This window comes from Myiozetetes cayanensis, unplaced genomic scaffold (genome assembly GCF_022539395.1).
Source record: "Myiozetetes cayanensis isolate MyiCay16 unplaced genomic scaffold, myiCay2020 scf1, whole genome shotgun sequence".
In the NCBI taxonomy this organism is placed as follows: Eukaryota; Metazoa; Chordata; class Aves; order Passeriformes; family Tyrannidae; genus Myiozetetes; species Myiozetetes cayanensis.
In genome coordinates, this window is record NW_026086604.1 from 131,198,188 (window position 1) to 131,213,132 (window position 14,945).

Below are 14,945 nucleotides of genomic sequence, written 5' to 3' on the forward strand. Positions count from 1 at the left end.
ATGTTTCCCAGAATGGGAGGTGTACTGCTGAATCCTGATTCAGTATTTTAACCCAGTATTTTAACAGGACTCGGAAGATATACAAACTGGGCTGTATATATCACTTTGAAAATGTACTTTTGTATAACTCCATTTACCTGAAACAGCAGATGAAGAATGTAGAAAAATTATGGTTAATGTCTCTTTCAATTTTAGAATTCTGGCTATTATAGATGGACCGATAAAAAGAAAATAAAATTTTCTAAATGGGACTATGGAGAACCAAAACAGAAAAAAGCCTGTGTCTATCTAGAGCTCTCTGGGGCCTGGAAAACAGCATCTTGTAATGAAAAACATCTTCCTCTCTGCAAAAAATCTGAGGGTAAGCTATGGTGATGACCTTCGGTTTTATGGCAGAAACCTTGCTTTATTTGCTTTGACTGAAATATAAATTTCTAAGTACATATAAAGGAATATTAAGCCTGAATATGTAATGTCATTACCTTTATCTTGCAACAACAGTACTTTATTTTTAAGGAGTTATCATTCACCAGGCAAGATACTGCCATTTTACTGGACTGGAATGATAGCTACCATGGGAGCAGGCAAGCCACTCATAGAGATTGTGGGAGCTTTAAACATTTCACATGGAGTCTAGAATGTAAAACGTTTTGCTGACAGGGGTTTTGTGGGAAGGCCTGTAATCAATGAAGTCTACTGAGTATAAAATAAAATTGGTTTCTTCAACATATAGGCACCATTCATACACTGATTATTACATCATTTCTATTAGATTCTAAAAGCTGGGTAAGGGAGGAAGAGCTGTATCTGACAAAAAAAGGGTCTGGTATTGGTCCAAACAAAAGCTCATACTTCCTAGGGACTCTATGGGTACCACTGAGGAATACTACACAGTTAAAGCTACAGGCAAACCTCAAGATGGGACTGAACCTTTTGGCTTTCTCATTTGTATTACAGTAACATCTTTTAGCTCTAGTGACACAGACTTAATGGAAATTCAGAGTTTATTTTGATATGGTTTTGTGGTGGGTTTGTTTTGGTTTTTGGGGGTTTTGTTTGTGGGTTTGTTTGGTTTTGTTTGTTTGGGGGTTTTGTTTGGGTTTTTTTAATTTCTTTTCCAGGCCATACTTTTAACATCATATCTGTTGATTTGCAACTTCTGTTTTAAAAACACACATACTAACTGACAATGTTGCTGCTTCTTTCAATAATATCATTGCTTGTAGGAAAATGAGGGGCTACTACATAAACATTCAGTGAGCCTGAAATTATTCTATGTCTTGTCAGAATGAAAGAAATTTTATGTAAGGATTGTTATCTTGAGGAAAATATTAAATGGGAAATTTCCACAGTACACTAGTGTTTAAATGACATTTCATTTAAAATCAAACTTATTTGAACATCTTGAGGGTTTGGGAGTTTTCTGGTTTGGGGGTTGGGTTTTTTCCTGCTTTTTACTGTTTCTTTTATTTATACAAAATTGTTGGTTATAACAAAATAAGCTAGAACCAAAATCCCTGAACACTCAAACATCCTTGAGACAGTCCAAGTCTGATTCAGTTTGTAACACAGAAGAGTCCAGGTTCACACTGAGTCATCCACTTGTGGCTGAGTATTCCTGTTCCTCATAGTCACTCTTGGCTTAGTCACTGGTAACTCTAGCACTGTGTGCCGAAGAATATTTTAAGTACTTTTAAGAAAAGGTGGTTTTAATACTTGATTTCATATCTGAATACCTGCAATCCCTACTGAATGAAAGCATCCATAATATCTCATTTCTTCTAGACATACTTCCTTCTGATCCCCCCCAGGATATTGGAAAATGTCCTGAATCTGATCATATATCTTGGATTCCTTTCCGAAGCCACTGCTATTACTTCAATGCCAATGAAATGAGCTGGGCTCAGTCTGTGACTCAGTGCATTCAATCAGGTAATTATTCTTTTTACCCAAAGATAGGGTTTCAATCTTGACATAAAAAAGAAGACTTTAAAAAAGTCCTGAAAAGTAATACTACAAATCTACAAATACTAAAAAAAAGGGAAATAAATGTCTTATTCATTTTTCACCATTCTGTGCTTTTCAGCTATGAACTTAAGGTAATCAGATTTCCTTGTTTTATTTTTCCAGCTGTGCTTGTTTCTTGTTATATTTCTTCCTTTGCAAAGTTTCTCTTTTTAGTAAGATTTTAAATTTTATGTAATTAAAAAAACCAACAAAACACTTGTTTCAAGCCTTATCCCTTCTTTTCCATATTTTTCTCTACACCATAGTCGAAGTAAATATCATAATAATAATCACTCATTTTTAACACATATCACATTTTTGTGATCTGAAAGGGATTGCATGTGCTGCCTGGAAGCCCTTGATTGATCAGCAAGGCTCCCTGGCAGACTGCAGAGCCAGAGGAGGGCAAATGCTTCCCTCCCCCTCCTTGGGGACATCTGGTCCTGGCCAAGGCCATGAGCTGCACTTTGGCACTCTTTCACCTATGCTGCTGAGTCATCACCTACCTCATCCCTGTCTCAGGAGGCTGTGAAAGAGAAAAGGAAGCACTATACTGCCCAAAAGAAATGGATCCTTTATTTCATATCTTTTTAGATCCTCTTAGCCCTCTTACTCTGCCACCATTGCCAGTTTGAATTGCTACGTCATCCTGTCAAACCATGAAGAGCAAATTAATAATCATCCATAATTCCTATGAAATATGTCATCCAATCACTTGAAAATATAGTGCATTTGTCTGGTGTTTTAAGAGTCATCATCTTCACTGTGCTTTGGTGTCTTTCAGTTGTGATGACATCGCTCACTGTCTGTGAGCTGGACATGATTCTGTTGTCTCTGTTCAAATGATTGTTTACTCCCTGCCTGCAGGAGAGGTTTTATTATTAACTTTATCCTATCTCAAAAGCTGTAAGTATGTTGGGGATACCTCCAATCATCTTCCGTTGTTTTTTTTAATAGGTGGTATGTTGACTTCTGTAGAAGATCCAGCTGAATCAAACTTTTTAGTAGAACATGCAGACTTATACACAAGCAAGACAAGTGGCTTTTGGATAGGAATATACAGAAACGTAAAGGGTAACTATTCTAAGTACTACAAATAAACATAATATAATTTATTAAATGGACAAAAAATATTAATAAGATACATTGTTTTTAAGCAACTAATGGAAGTACAGTAGACGTTCTGACTTCAGCCCTCCCTGAGGATGTCTCCTGTTCCTGGTCTGTGAGAAAGCCTTTCCCAGTGGGGAACAAGTGCTGGCTGACTCTCATCTTCTCATGGCTGGGGAGCACCCATGTAGGAGCTGAGGGTGTTCAGCCAGAACCCACAGCATTAAGCTTCTCTCTGTCTCTGTATGGAGAAATTTAGGCTACTGGCTAAAGAGTGAAGTGGAAAACACACATCTGGGAGAAAACACTGGTATCAATCCACAGACAGTCAGAAGGGATTTTATTTTAGATTATTTTCAGATCATTGAAATGTCAGGGTTTTTTTCAGAGTTTATACAAAATAGAAAAGTTTTAATTTTAACTAAGCATAAGTTTAAGCGTTGCAATAAAAGTTGCTTGATTTTCAATGATGCTGCTGAAATAATGATTTAGAAATTAGAAGAAAAAGGCCTAGATTTAGCTTTTTCCAGTTTGAAACTTTAGTATCCTAGACAAAAATATGGAGCAATATAAATTAAAACTAAGTTATGACTAAAAAATCTGCAAATCATAATTTGGAAAAGCAATTATACCATTTTTAAGAATCAAATCAAATCAAACACATTAGAAAACAACTGCAGATGGAATTTTTGAGGAAAATAGTATTGCTTTATTAGGCTGAATTAAGTAATATTGCATTAATACTCACTAAGGTGAAGACCTTTCATGTGGACCTATTAGTATTGACACTAACATTTGCAACATTAGGGCAGCTGCTTTGGCAAGACAACAGTGCCTTAGACTTTGTCAACTGGAGTGAAGGACAGCCCTCAGAGGACCAGCTTGATTACTGTGTGGAGTTGTCTGCATCCACGGGTTACTGGAGTATCCTTCCTTGCTCTTCCCAAAAAGGTTTTATTTGTAAGAAGCCAAAGAGTAAGTGAATTTAATATTTGTTCTTGACGTTTATGGGTGTGATCATTACAAAAGACCAACATAAAACAGTCCTGCTTATCACCTGTTACAGTGTTCAGACAAAAATAGTATTAATTTACTGAGTTTTGTTTTCCCTGTTCATGAATTCTTGCTTTAGAACCTCAGATTTTCTTACACTCTCTGATGAATATTCAATTAATAATTAAAAATGAGCAATATTTTCTGAAAAAAATTAAACTCCTCTGTTGTTTAGTTCCCCTCAAATATTAACCCATCTTTTCCTACTAACATTTCTATTGTCTTTCTGTGGAACAAGGGCTGCATCAATAATTTGCTATTCTTCCTCTTGCTGTACTATGATACACGCTGTTCCAGTAGGAGATGGATGAAGCAATTCTATTTAAATAACAACAGAACGGAAGCATGATCCAGAGAGCATAGAATGACCTTTGAAAAGAGTAGAAGTGTTTTGGTTAGCATTTTTTTCTTTTTTTAATATTGTGTTTCTGTGTAACTGAGCACCATCTGCTTTGGTCAGGAAGTAGAAATATCAGAATATTGTAAGCCAAGTAGCCATGTGGTTATTTTGGAGTTGAACTGTTGATTCTGAAAAAAAGTCTGATTTCCTGCCCTGTTTCACAACCCTGAGGTTCAGGATGTTTCTGAGTTCGGTCCTTTCACCTCCAAAGCAAAGCTGGGGCAAGAATCAGCAGTCACAGTAGTGTTCAATGGTGTTCAGGGCACATTCTGAAAAGGAAAATCCTGCTTTTAGGAAAACTCCTAGTTTTCTTTTTGTAGTCAGGCAATGGACACTACTGAACGCTAATTCGTTGTTACGAGATGTGTCAGAAAGCATAAACTCACGATCAACACACACTTTATTTGATGGGTTTGACTGTGAGTGGCCCCGACATGCAAGCCAAATACAGAGGATATTCCCTGACACCGGGTTATCCAGCAGAATAGTGTTTCAGCACAACCAAATGCTCATTCCATTACAGCCAACTCTGCATCCTTCCAAGGAACAAATTCAACAGCTGCTTTTCCTGAGTGCTCACAAACACAGCAGAACTCAATGCACTGCTGTGCTCCTGCAGCAGCCGCCGAGCTCTTGGTGTATCCCACTCTTTCGGGTGTCCCACTGCCCACGGGGCAGATCCATCCTTGCCGTGGCCTCCACCCAGCTCGCACCAGCTCACGCCCAGTGCTCCAGGAAAAACCTGGCAGATGGCGCCCTCTGTGCACAGCCGGGAAAAGCTGCACAAGAAAACTTGCGCTTAGAAACGTAATTATAGATGCAAGTGAATTTTGGTAAATTAAGACCTGCTGGGTCTCAAAGCAATTGTGTGCAGTATAGGAAAACTCAAATATCCTCAGCATTTGATCAGGTCTCTGCAGGAATCAGATCCGGTGAAATGGATGAGGTTTATTAATCAGGGGAGAAAAGGGAGTCCAGCTAAAGCAGTCAGAAACTATCAGTGCTTGGAGACTTTTTGGTTTTTTTAAAAAAAGCAAGAAGAGGGATTTAATTTGCAAAACAATGCCGTTTTATTGAAAGGAAATTTTGCATTAAAAATCTGTCACATCTTTTCATCTCTGTTAATTTAGCAGATGTGTTTCCAGGAGAAATGATGATGTGCAGGTTACCAGACCTTTAGCTAACATGAAACTGTCAGGAAAAAAATGTGACCTTTCTAGATTTTGACTAAACACTTTTTTTTATCTTTAGCAGCTATTCTTAAAGCAACTGCAAATGTGGAAGGTAGGATTGTTTTTCCTTCTGAATTGTTCCAAAAATACATGAAAATAAAAACTTGGGTTTTTTTTTAATTAACATTATTTATTTAGTTTATATATATTTATCCATATAAGATTAATTTACTTAGTTGACATTGAATTCTTTCCCAGCGTAATATAGCAGTACCTACAGGACACTTAGGGCATCCCATGATAAGTAAATGCTTTGGTAAATTGATCATCCCCTCTTTGCTCCTTCTTTTGCATGATAAAGATCAGTGAGGAGGACTGACCCAGAGACAATATGACAGATTTTAACCCTGGTAATTAAAGGGGAAATTATAGTTTTCATGCTTATTTATGGCTACAGCAAATTCATTTCTATTTGCTTTGTATTTATTTACAGATGCCAAAAAGGACAAAGCCAATGGTCACCTGAATATGTGGATACTACTTACTCTGGTCCTCATCATTTTATTAGGGATAGTCTTCATGATTTATTTTGCATTCAAGACCAAAACTCGAAGCGACACTGCAAGAAAGGAGAGGTGGTGCAGCAGACAGAGAGAATACAGCCATGCCCTACCTGAAAGGGACAATGAAAGCGATTCTATCAGCAACAAAGAAAAAAATGAACACAGTGTTGTCTGATAGGATAAACCAACCAAACTAAACGGTTAAGCTTAAGAAAATATAGCTGAAACAAAGTAAATCTTAGTTTCTATTAGATGCATGTACTTCTATATACTATGAACTAAAACTGGCAGTTTTTCCTTTGGTAAGGATGAAGAACTGTTGCTCTGTGCTCTTCAATAAATATTCTCAGGTATTGATTGAGTTGGTACTGCACAAAAAGGCTAATTAAGCAGAACAAGTGGGAATTTAGATTTAAAAATTATGGGTTAATACCATAGTGTTATCACTATTTAGAGATTTGTGGCAGCAGTGCATACAGAGTCAAGACTTATATTGAGCACTCTTTTTGCAGAGCACTCAGCCCTACTGCCTGCACCTTGAGAATATCTCACCATACTATACTGAAGCATACTGTTACTCAAGCAAAGTGGTGTTTGGAATAAACAGAGATTTACATGAACTGTTTGACCCCATTGTTGCCTCTGTCTTCACTCTTTACACAAATATATATCTTCCTTGTGATAGTATTACAAGTGAAATGCAAATATTTGTCCTTCATGGCTTCAACTTGGATTTTGCAAAACAAGTAGATCTTGGCAAATAGTCGATTACTCTATGACTTTGAATGTTTTTTATCAATTATCAACATGAGAGCATATCAATAAATGATCTATAAATTACATAATAATACTTTGGTGTTGTTCATTTAGCATGCAGAGATGTTATACACTTCACTAATCAAAGGAGTCATCTACCTTAAAAGAGAGGCTAACAGGAGGAAACAGAAACATGAACAAGGCATATGACAAAAAAAGGCATAAATAAGCTATAAAATAAAGTAGATGCCAAATAAAGCTGAGAGAATCCATTCCTGGTTTTATTTCACTTGACTGCTCATTTTAGGATGTCTTTGCTTACTATCCTCCACCTCTCTGATAAATAGGCTGACAACTGGGCACTGTGTCTATGCTTCAGGCCAGTAAAGCAGTGGGGCACACCACAGTGCCTTGGTGTGAAATGTTTTAGAGGTTTACTGTGCTGTTTAAGTTTTCTGTGAATTCTTTGTTGTCTAAGACATACTGAAGTTAAAGATGTCAGGGATCTCTGGGAAAAAGAAACCTCTAGAAAGTATATAAGAAAAGTAGAGGAGATGTCACGTGGCATTGGATTGATGGCTTATGGATATGGCAATTAAAACATATTGCAAAGGATAAGGAATAAAAGACATTTTGTACTCAAACTACTTTTACTGACAGTCTTCTCCATCTTACACCTTTTTTTTTTTCCCTCTTCATATAAGCTATAACAAATACACATATTTGAGGGTTTTTTGTAAATACTGAGACTGAATTGGATTCAGTGCTGTTTGTTTGCTAATAGTAAAGGCAAAGGAAAAGAAAAGAGTTAACAGATGAAAAAAAATTTCAAAATAATATTTAAAATTTTGATATCGATAACACAGCTCTGAAGACCCTGTGCTTCTCTCACACTAAGTGACGTTTTGCCCTTGCAGAAAATATTGTGAGCTTTGTCTACATAATAAAGCCAAGAAAAATTTGAAAGGCCATTTCAGCTTAATATTTTTCCTTTTTTTCTTCAAAATAAATAGGGTATTTTGCATCATAGCTGAAGTTCATTTCCACTTCATAAAGGACTGAAGCTCATCTGCAAAGTTTGAAAATAGTTATCTTTCCTTGTCTCATTATACACTTGGTATAAAGGAAAAAATAGGTATTAAAATTCATTTTAATGAATAGATCATCTATTTTATAATCTACTTTATAGATTAAATAATTTTGAAAGTTTTACTGCCAAAATCACTGGTTAAGAGAAGGATTGGTAAAGATTTGGCTAATTTGTATTGGTTCTTCTAAGATAAATTCACATGAAATAACAGCACAGTAGCTTTATTAGTTGATAAATCAGAGTAGATAAAAGCCAGATGGATACATAGTGCCCAGTTTGTCAAGTCACCAAACAAAATGAAATTGTTCTGTCTGGGTTAATTTTTCACTGAAATAGTTGCTCACTCCATCAAATGAAACATTTGATGAAACATTTCTCTCTTCATCAAATGAAACTAATGAATCATTTGTAGCAGTTAAGACCTATCTGCCTAAGAAATTTGCGTATATTTTTCTCTGAGTTTCCTAGGTATTTATTTAAAGTGCATCCATTTAAATGCACTTCCTACTTCTTTGTCTTTGAGGGTCAGAATGTTATAACTTCAAGCAGAACCAAGAATGTTAAAAATAATTCAGAACGATGTTAAAACTTTGCCACTTGCATTTGAATGCATGGAAACTTCACTTTCAGATGCAAAGTCTGAATTTTGTAATTATTTATAGATTTCAAAATACCACATGTGACAGGATATTTCCTTATTTAGAGCCCAGAGTTTTCTCTTTCAACTAAAAATCTCTAAAACTGAGAAGGAACCAGTATGGACTGATTCCGTAAGGACCTCTACTGCAGCAATTAATTTCATCTCATCTCTTTGCAAATAAGAAGACAGAATGAAACACTCAACTTTTTCTACAGTCTTAGTTTTCCTCTCATTTGTTCGTACTGCTTTTCAGACACTTGGTGAGTCTATTTTTTCCTATCCCCTGAAAAAGTGGATGTGAAAGTGGGTATCTTTGTTGTCTTGCTGGTTTCTCAGGCTCATTAAGGTTTTCACACAGCTTGGCTACTCTGCATTTCATATTTGTCCTAACTGGAGTGGTCCACAGAAACTTACAAGACAGATACAGAGATGTTGGTTTATTTTAAAAGAGAGGGGAAGAGTCAAAAAGGGGTAAAGCTGGGAATCAGTGGATAAAGATTGACTTCTGTGTAAAAATTAGTTTTTGGATATGTCTGCTTTTTGAAGTAGATGGACTTCACAGGGTGCTCCATAGTCCTGTATATGTGACTGACTTAAAAAAATTAAAAAAAAAAAATTAATTAGGGTGTTGCATGTGTATCTCTTAGGCTTAGCATGAGCTTGTGTGGGATAAGATGGAACTTGTGGATTAATCTAAGATGTAAGATATAAGCTGTGGCTGCATAGCTACCTTTTGATGTAAGGATGATGACAATGTTCAAGGACGTTTTTTCTTTACCCTTCAGTTCATTAGATTTGTGGAGTGGGGTACATATCACAGCTTCCAAAAACAGATACTGTGCCCTGTGGGCTGTGCCAGCACTGCACTGTGCTCTGTGAGCTGGGAACCAAACTCACAAGTGTGAACCTCACAGTTTCCAGCAAGAACTTGTATTATTAGTCCCGAAAATACTATGAGGGGCAATAGCTGAAATGTAGGAGACTACACTAAGCACTTATTTATGTAACAGTAAGACATAAAAGATTTAATAATATTTTTAAAAAATTGCCTAAATGGACAAGAAAAGAAGAAACTCTCAGCTTCAAATTTAGATTTGCAGAAGTGACACTTCCATATTTTACTGAGCTGATTTAAGTAATACAGGGACTTTCTAGGAGGGCTCAAGAACTATTCTTTCTGTCATAGCATCCCAGAATTTTCCAGACACTTTCTCCTCTGTTCACTACTTAACAGTGGCTTGCCCTAACATCCTAAAGTTCTAGAAATTTACTTTAGTGTTTGGAGGGGCAGGTCACTGTCTTATTCTATATGTCTTATTCTATCAAATGGATATGGGAACAATGCTGTATCTCTGTTTCCAGGTGACAGTTTGAGGTACAGAGAACTAAAGGGCAAAGCTTTGCCCTTATGTTCCATAGGTCCTAGAATATTCCTTGTAGTCCAAATTCCAATCCCTCATGACCCAAAGCCAGTGATAGCTGTATGCTACCTGGAATTTTGAAAAGCATGCAGCTTTGTGCTTAGGCTGACCTGCTTTGCGTGTGGATAGCACAGCTGCAGTTCTGGACAGCCCTTACCAGCAGGGGATACTTGTTTCAGTGGATTACTAAATTAGGCTGCCTGTAACCCTTTGGGAGCGTTAACCACCTTATTTAACACTCACACTGGACTATCACAGAGGCCCCCACCTGTAGTATCTGTACCTCTATACACTGCCCAGTTCTTGTGAGAATGTTTGTGATTTGATTGTGTGAATTACGTTGACTTCTTATGATGGGTATACTAATGAAAGGATACTGGAACAAGGAGATAACGAGTTACCATTACACAGTTTTTCATTCTAAAAAAACCCCACCTCAAACCATAACAGAACATGCCAATTCCAGAAGGAGCAAGAGTCACAGAAGGCTCACTCATTAAACTGTTTTAAGCACAAATGCAACCCCATGGAGGTGTGTGACATGAGCTAAATCTATAATGCATGAAGTGATGGCAAACTTACAAATTTTCTGTAAGATCTCTTTTGGAAATCTTGAATGAAATGTACATTTCAGGAGAAAATTAAATTCCATTACAATGATGACATTTTTGAAGTTGTCGTAATGTGTTTTATGTGTTCTTATTTCTCTGTATTGTATTTACATGTAGTTACATGGGCTGCACCTATTTTTCTTTCCCAGAATGAAATAAGTCTTGAAAATGCCATTTGATCCTTGTAAATGTGACTCATATTTGCAGTCTCCTGACATGGGTCAGACCAGTATAGAATCAACAGCTCATCTTTCTCTGCACAAGCTCCTTCACTATGTGTTCACCATAAATACAGTCATTCTGAATGTTTTGTTTTACAGACAATGAAATATTTTTAATATACAATGAGGATACTAAGCTCTGTTTGAGTGCTCAGAGTTCTGAGGCAGTCACTACAGCCACTTGCAGGAAAAACACTGACTTACAAAAATTCAGGTGGATCTCTGATCATCAGCTGATGAGCATGGCATTTGCACAATGTTTGGGAGTGCCCTACAAGCAAAACCAGGCTAAAATTTCTCTGTACCCCTGCGACAAGAAAAGTGAATTCCAGAAATGGGAATGCAGAAATGAGACCTTGGCAATCCAAGGGGAAGATTTCTTCCTCAGTGCTGGCAAAAAAAAAGAAAATATTGTGCTGAAAACAGGATCAGAGACAATGAATAAATGGAAGATCTACGAAACTATGGATGATTTGTGTTCTCGAGGCCATGAAGGTAAAGTTTAAAGGTTAACTTTGATGGTTTATTATTGAATGCACTTGTTTGCCATCACAGTTCTATGACTTCTGCTCCCCTCAGTCTAACATCAGCTGTTCACCCTGAGGCAATGATGGACTAAGGATGATTAGTTCACATATTCAGGCCTGTATTCCTCCCTCCTGGAGAAATACAGCTGCTTAGGTTTTCAGACAGTGTGCTTTATTTTTTCTTCACTTTTAAAGCAAAGCTGGAGGTTATTTTTAATTGTTAGCATTAACCACTTTTCTCAGTGATGCCTAGCAATAACACAAGAGGCAGTGGGAAGAAACTGCTGCACAGAAAATTCCACCTGAATATGAGGATGAACTTCTTTACTGTGCAAATGACCAACCACTGGAACAGATTGCCCAGAGAGGTTGTAGAGTCTCCCTCACTGGAGAGATTCAATATCTGTCTGGGCACAATCCTGTGCCATATGCCCTAGGATGGCACTGCTTGAGCAGGGAGTTTGGGCCAAATCCACTGTGGTCCCTCTCAACCTGACCCATTCTGTGATTCTATTATTGTAATCAAAGCACTTTATTTAACTGTATACTCTTACTACTGAGGTTGTATTAGTATTGTTGGATGAAGGGCAAAAATCTCTAAGTTTAATACACCAGTATTAAATGTAAGGAAATAATTCCATGCATGCTACCTTCAGTTACTCTGTGAAGTTTCAGATGCCAAAAGTCCCACAACACTGAACAATTAAATCAATGGTTTACTTTTAATGAATGATAGGAAATTAGGTTATTAAATAATTACTATTTTTAGAAAATTATATTTAAATATATGAGACAAAAATCTCTAAATCTCTACAATTCTTTCATAGTTGGCTACAGTATGAAACTGCTCTATTTCCAGCTGTTACAGCTGATGATGTGCCCCAAAAGGAAATGGGAAATTGCAAGCCCTACCAAGAACTTCCACTAAGACACTGCTGATGATGGCAGTTTCCCAGTTACACTGGTGTAACACTTGCAACTCTTTCTCCATGTAGTCTCATGGAGAGCACAGATACTTAGGTTCATGTACAGATAATAAAATTCTCTTTGCCCCCTCAGATCTGTTTACACTGTTAGGAAATTCCAACGGAGCTCCGTGTACCTTCCCCTTCCAGCTGAGTGGTCGATGGTATGTCGAGTGCACCGCTGCTGGCAGGTCAGACGGCTTGCTCTGGTGTGCAACAACACCCGACTTCAGCGTGGACCATTTGTATGGGTTTTGTCCAACTGCCAGTAAGTCCCACATAAATATTATAGCACAACATTGTTCGGTAACTGTATCAATATTGAGATGTCAATAATATGGAAAGGAAAAACCTTATAATGACCTAATTTTACTCAAAAATGTCTCTCTCACAACATAACATTCCTGACAGAAGAAACGAATCTGTTTGCTATCAGTCTATAGTCAGGCTGAAAGTTGTCTGGGCGTGTCCATCAGTAGTTAACAGCCAGGAAAAGACCAGTGTGCTTTAATATGACTATCTTCAGCATAGAATCACCTGAATATTGAGATGCTATTCACAGCCTAACAGCCACTGATACTTGTGGTAACAATAGTATAACCTTTTCTACCAGAGCAAAGCCCTGTTCTGTATAACAAGATTGGTCTACAGTACCAGGAAGTATGTAGTTTGTCTTCTGAAAGATATAAAAAAAAGAAGATTGGCTCAAAGATTTTACTGAAATAGTAGCATCATCAGCATTTCCCTTGTTACATTTCAGAATACATTACAAGATAATGCTACACAAACAGATAAAAGTTTGTGCATTGGAATGCAATATGAAGAACTCCAAATTATGGTGTTAATGAAGATATTAAAAATGCTGCCTCAAACCTAATTTTTCAGTGTGATACCACAGAATCAGCATTTGTCATGTCTCGCTCACACCCACCAACTACCACCATAATTTTGACTGATTTGGTGAAAATTATTCCCTAGTGCAATATTGCAAGCAGTAGCTTGAAAAATCCCATAACATCCTCTCTATATAAACTAGATAACATGAAGTATTTAGCATTATAAAATTGATGGGACATTATCACTAACACTTGAGTCTACAGTTAAAAATGAATGTTAAAAATCTATGAATCTGAAAAAAAGAAACACAGTAAAAAATAGAAAACATTTCCTTTAATAAATCATGCAAGAAATTTAATAAGTTTTTCTCAACAAAAGCAAAATTTAGGACAAGTTGTAATCATAGCTTATTTCAGCACTATCCCAGGGAACAGTTTTGCTAACAGTGAGCTCTCAGAAGACAATTTCTAAATTCCAGAACACATGCTGGAGTACAAATACAATCCCAGCTCCTCATTTGCTCCTCTTTGGACACTTCACCAGCTCTCTTGTCCTTCTCTGGACACACCTCAACATCTCAATGTCTTTCCCGTAGCAGGGAGCCCAAAATCGAACCCAGTATTTAAGGTATCGTGTGGTCTCACCAGTGCCCCCCGAGTACAAGGGGACAATCACTGCCCTGGTCCTGCTGGCCACACTATTCCTGATACAAACCAGGATGCCATAGGCCTTCTTGGCCACCTGGGCACACTGCTGGATCACATTCAGCTGGTTATCAAACAGCACCTCCAAGTTCTTTTCCACTGGACAACTTTCCAGCTGCTCTTTCCCAAGCCTGTAGAATAGTAAATGTAATTAGTGATGGCATAATTTCAAAAGCAAAGTTTCCATTACTGGAAATGTTTGTACTTCAGTTGTGTTTCAGCCAAGAATAAACTTGGACATAGTCTATGACCTTGCTGAACAGGATTTCAGAGTAGACAATGACCAAGATACCGTTGTGCTTTATTGATATCTACAAATTTTTTTTTTTATGTGTACATTTGATAAAATTTGAAGAGGAAAGTGAAAATAAAGAATAAAGGCCCATCTGGGCTAATTTAAATTGCAAGCCTTCTTTTACTTAACAAAGATCAAGCTAACTTGCTTGCTCCAGAGTGTCATTTCACAAGTAAGCTTGCAGTAGAATTTTGTGTAACGTTTTGTGTAAAATGTTTATTACAAACTAAGACACTAAATCTCCTTTCTCTCACACAGACAATGACAGGTTTTGGAATACAGACCCTTTGACAGGAACCTACTACCAGATAAACTACCAGTCAGCTCTCACGTGGCACCAAGCAAGGAAGAGCTGTCAGCAACAGAACGCAGAATTACTCAGTGTTACAGAGATACATGAACATATGTATCTAAGAGGTGAACTAATAATCAAGATTCAGTAAAAAGTGTGTTAAAGAGGTTTTTTTTCACTGATTTCAAATGTTTCAGGGGTTTAAGCCCTTTACAATGAATAGCTGATGTAAAAAAATATATGTACTAATATAGTATATATATGTACTAATCAGAAATAGC

General features: G+C 37.1%; 2 protein-coding genes across 4 annotated transcripts in view; both read left to right on the forward strand.

Annotated features, from left to right (window-relative positions):
- LOC126646984 (macrophage mannose receptor 1-like) overlaps positions 1-7,147 on the forward strand; it is a 30,400-nt gene extending 23,253 nt beyond the window's left edge. For 2 of the 3 annotated variants that reach the window (XM_050328806.1, XM_050328822.1), the window contains exons 24-29: positions 196-361; positions 1,786-1,932; positions 2,965-3,081; positions 3,925-4,092; positions 5,822-5,854; positions 6,236-7,146. In XM_050328806.1, the coding sequence (XP_050184763.1) occupies positions 196-361; positions 1,786-1,932; positions 2,965-3,081; positions 3,925-4,092; positions 5,822-5,854; positions 6,236-6,480 (876 nt within the window). In that variant the 3' untranslated portion in view covers positions 6,481-7,146. Of the gene's footprint in view, positions 1-195; positions 362-1,785; positions 1,933-2,964; positions 3,082-3,924; positions 4,093-5,821; positions 5,855-6,235 lie in introns of all 3 variants that reach the window. The other variant, XM_050328815.1, reaches the window with a different exon arrangement.
- A 1,834-nt stretch (positions 7,148-8,981) lies between these two features.
- Positions 8,982-14,945, forward strand: part of LOC126646999 (macrophage mannose receptor 1-like) — a 31,740-nt gene continuing 25,776 nt past the window's right edge. Inside the window, exons 1-4 of the mRNA XM_050328834.1 lie at positions 8,982-9,051; positions 11,144-11,539; positions 12,631-12,804; positions 14,631-14,789. Coding sequence (XP_050184791.1) covers positions 8,982-9,051; positions 11,144-11,539; positions 12,631-12,804; positions 14,631-14,789 — 799 coding nt within the window. The remainder of the gene's footprint in view (positions 9,052-11,143; positions 11,540-12,630; positions 12,805-14,630; positions 14,790-14,945) is intronic.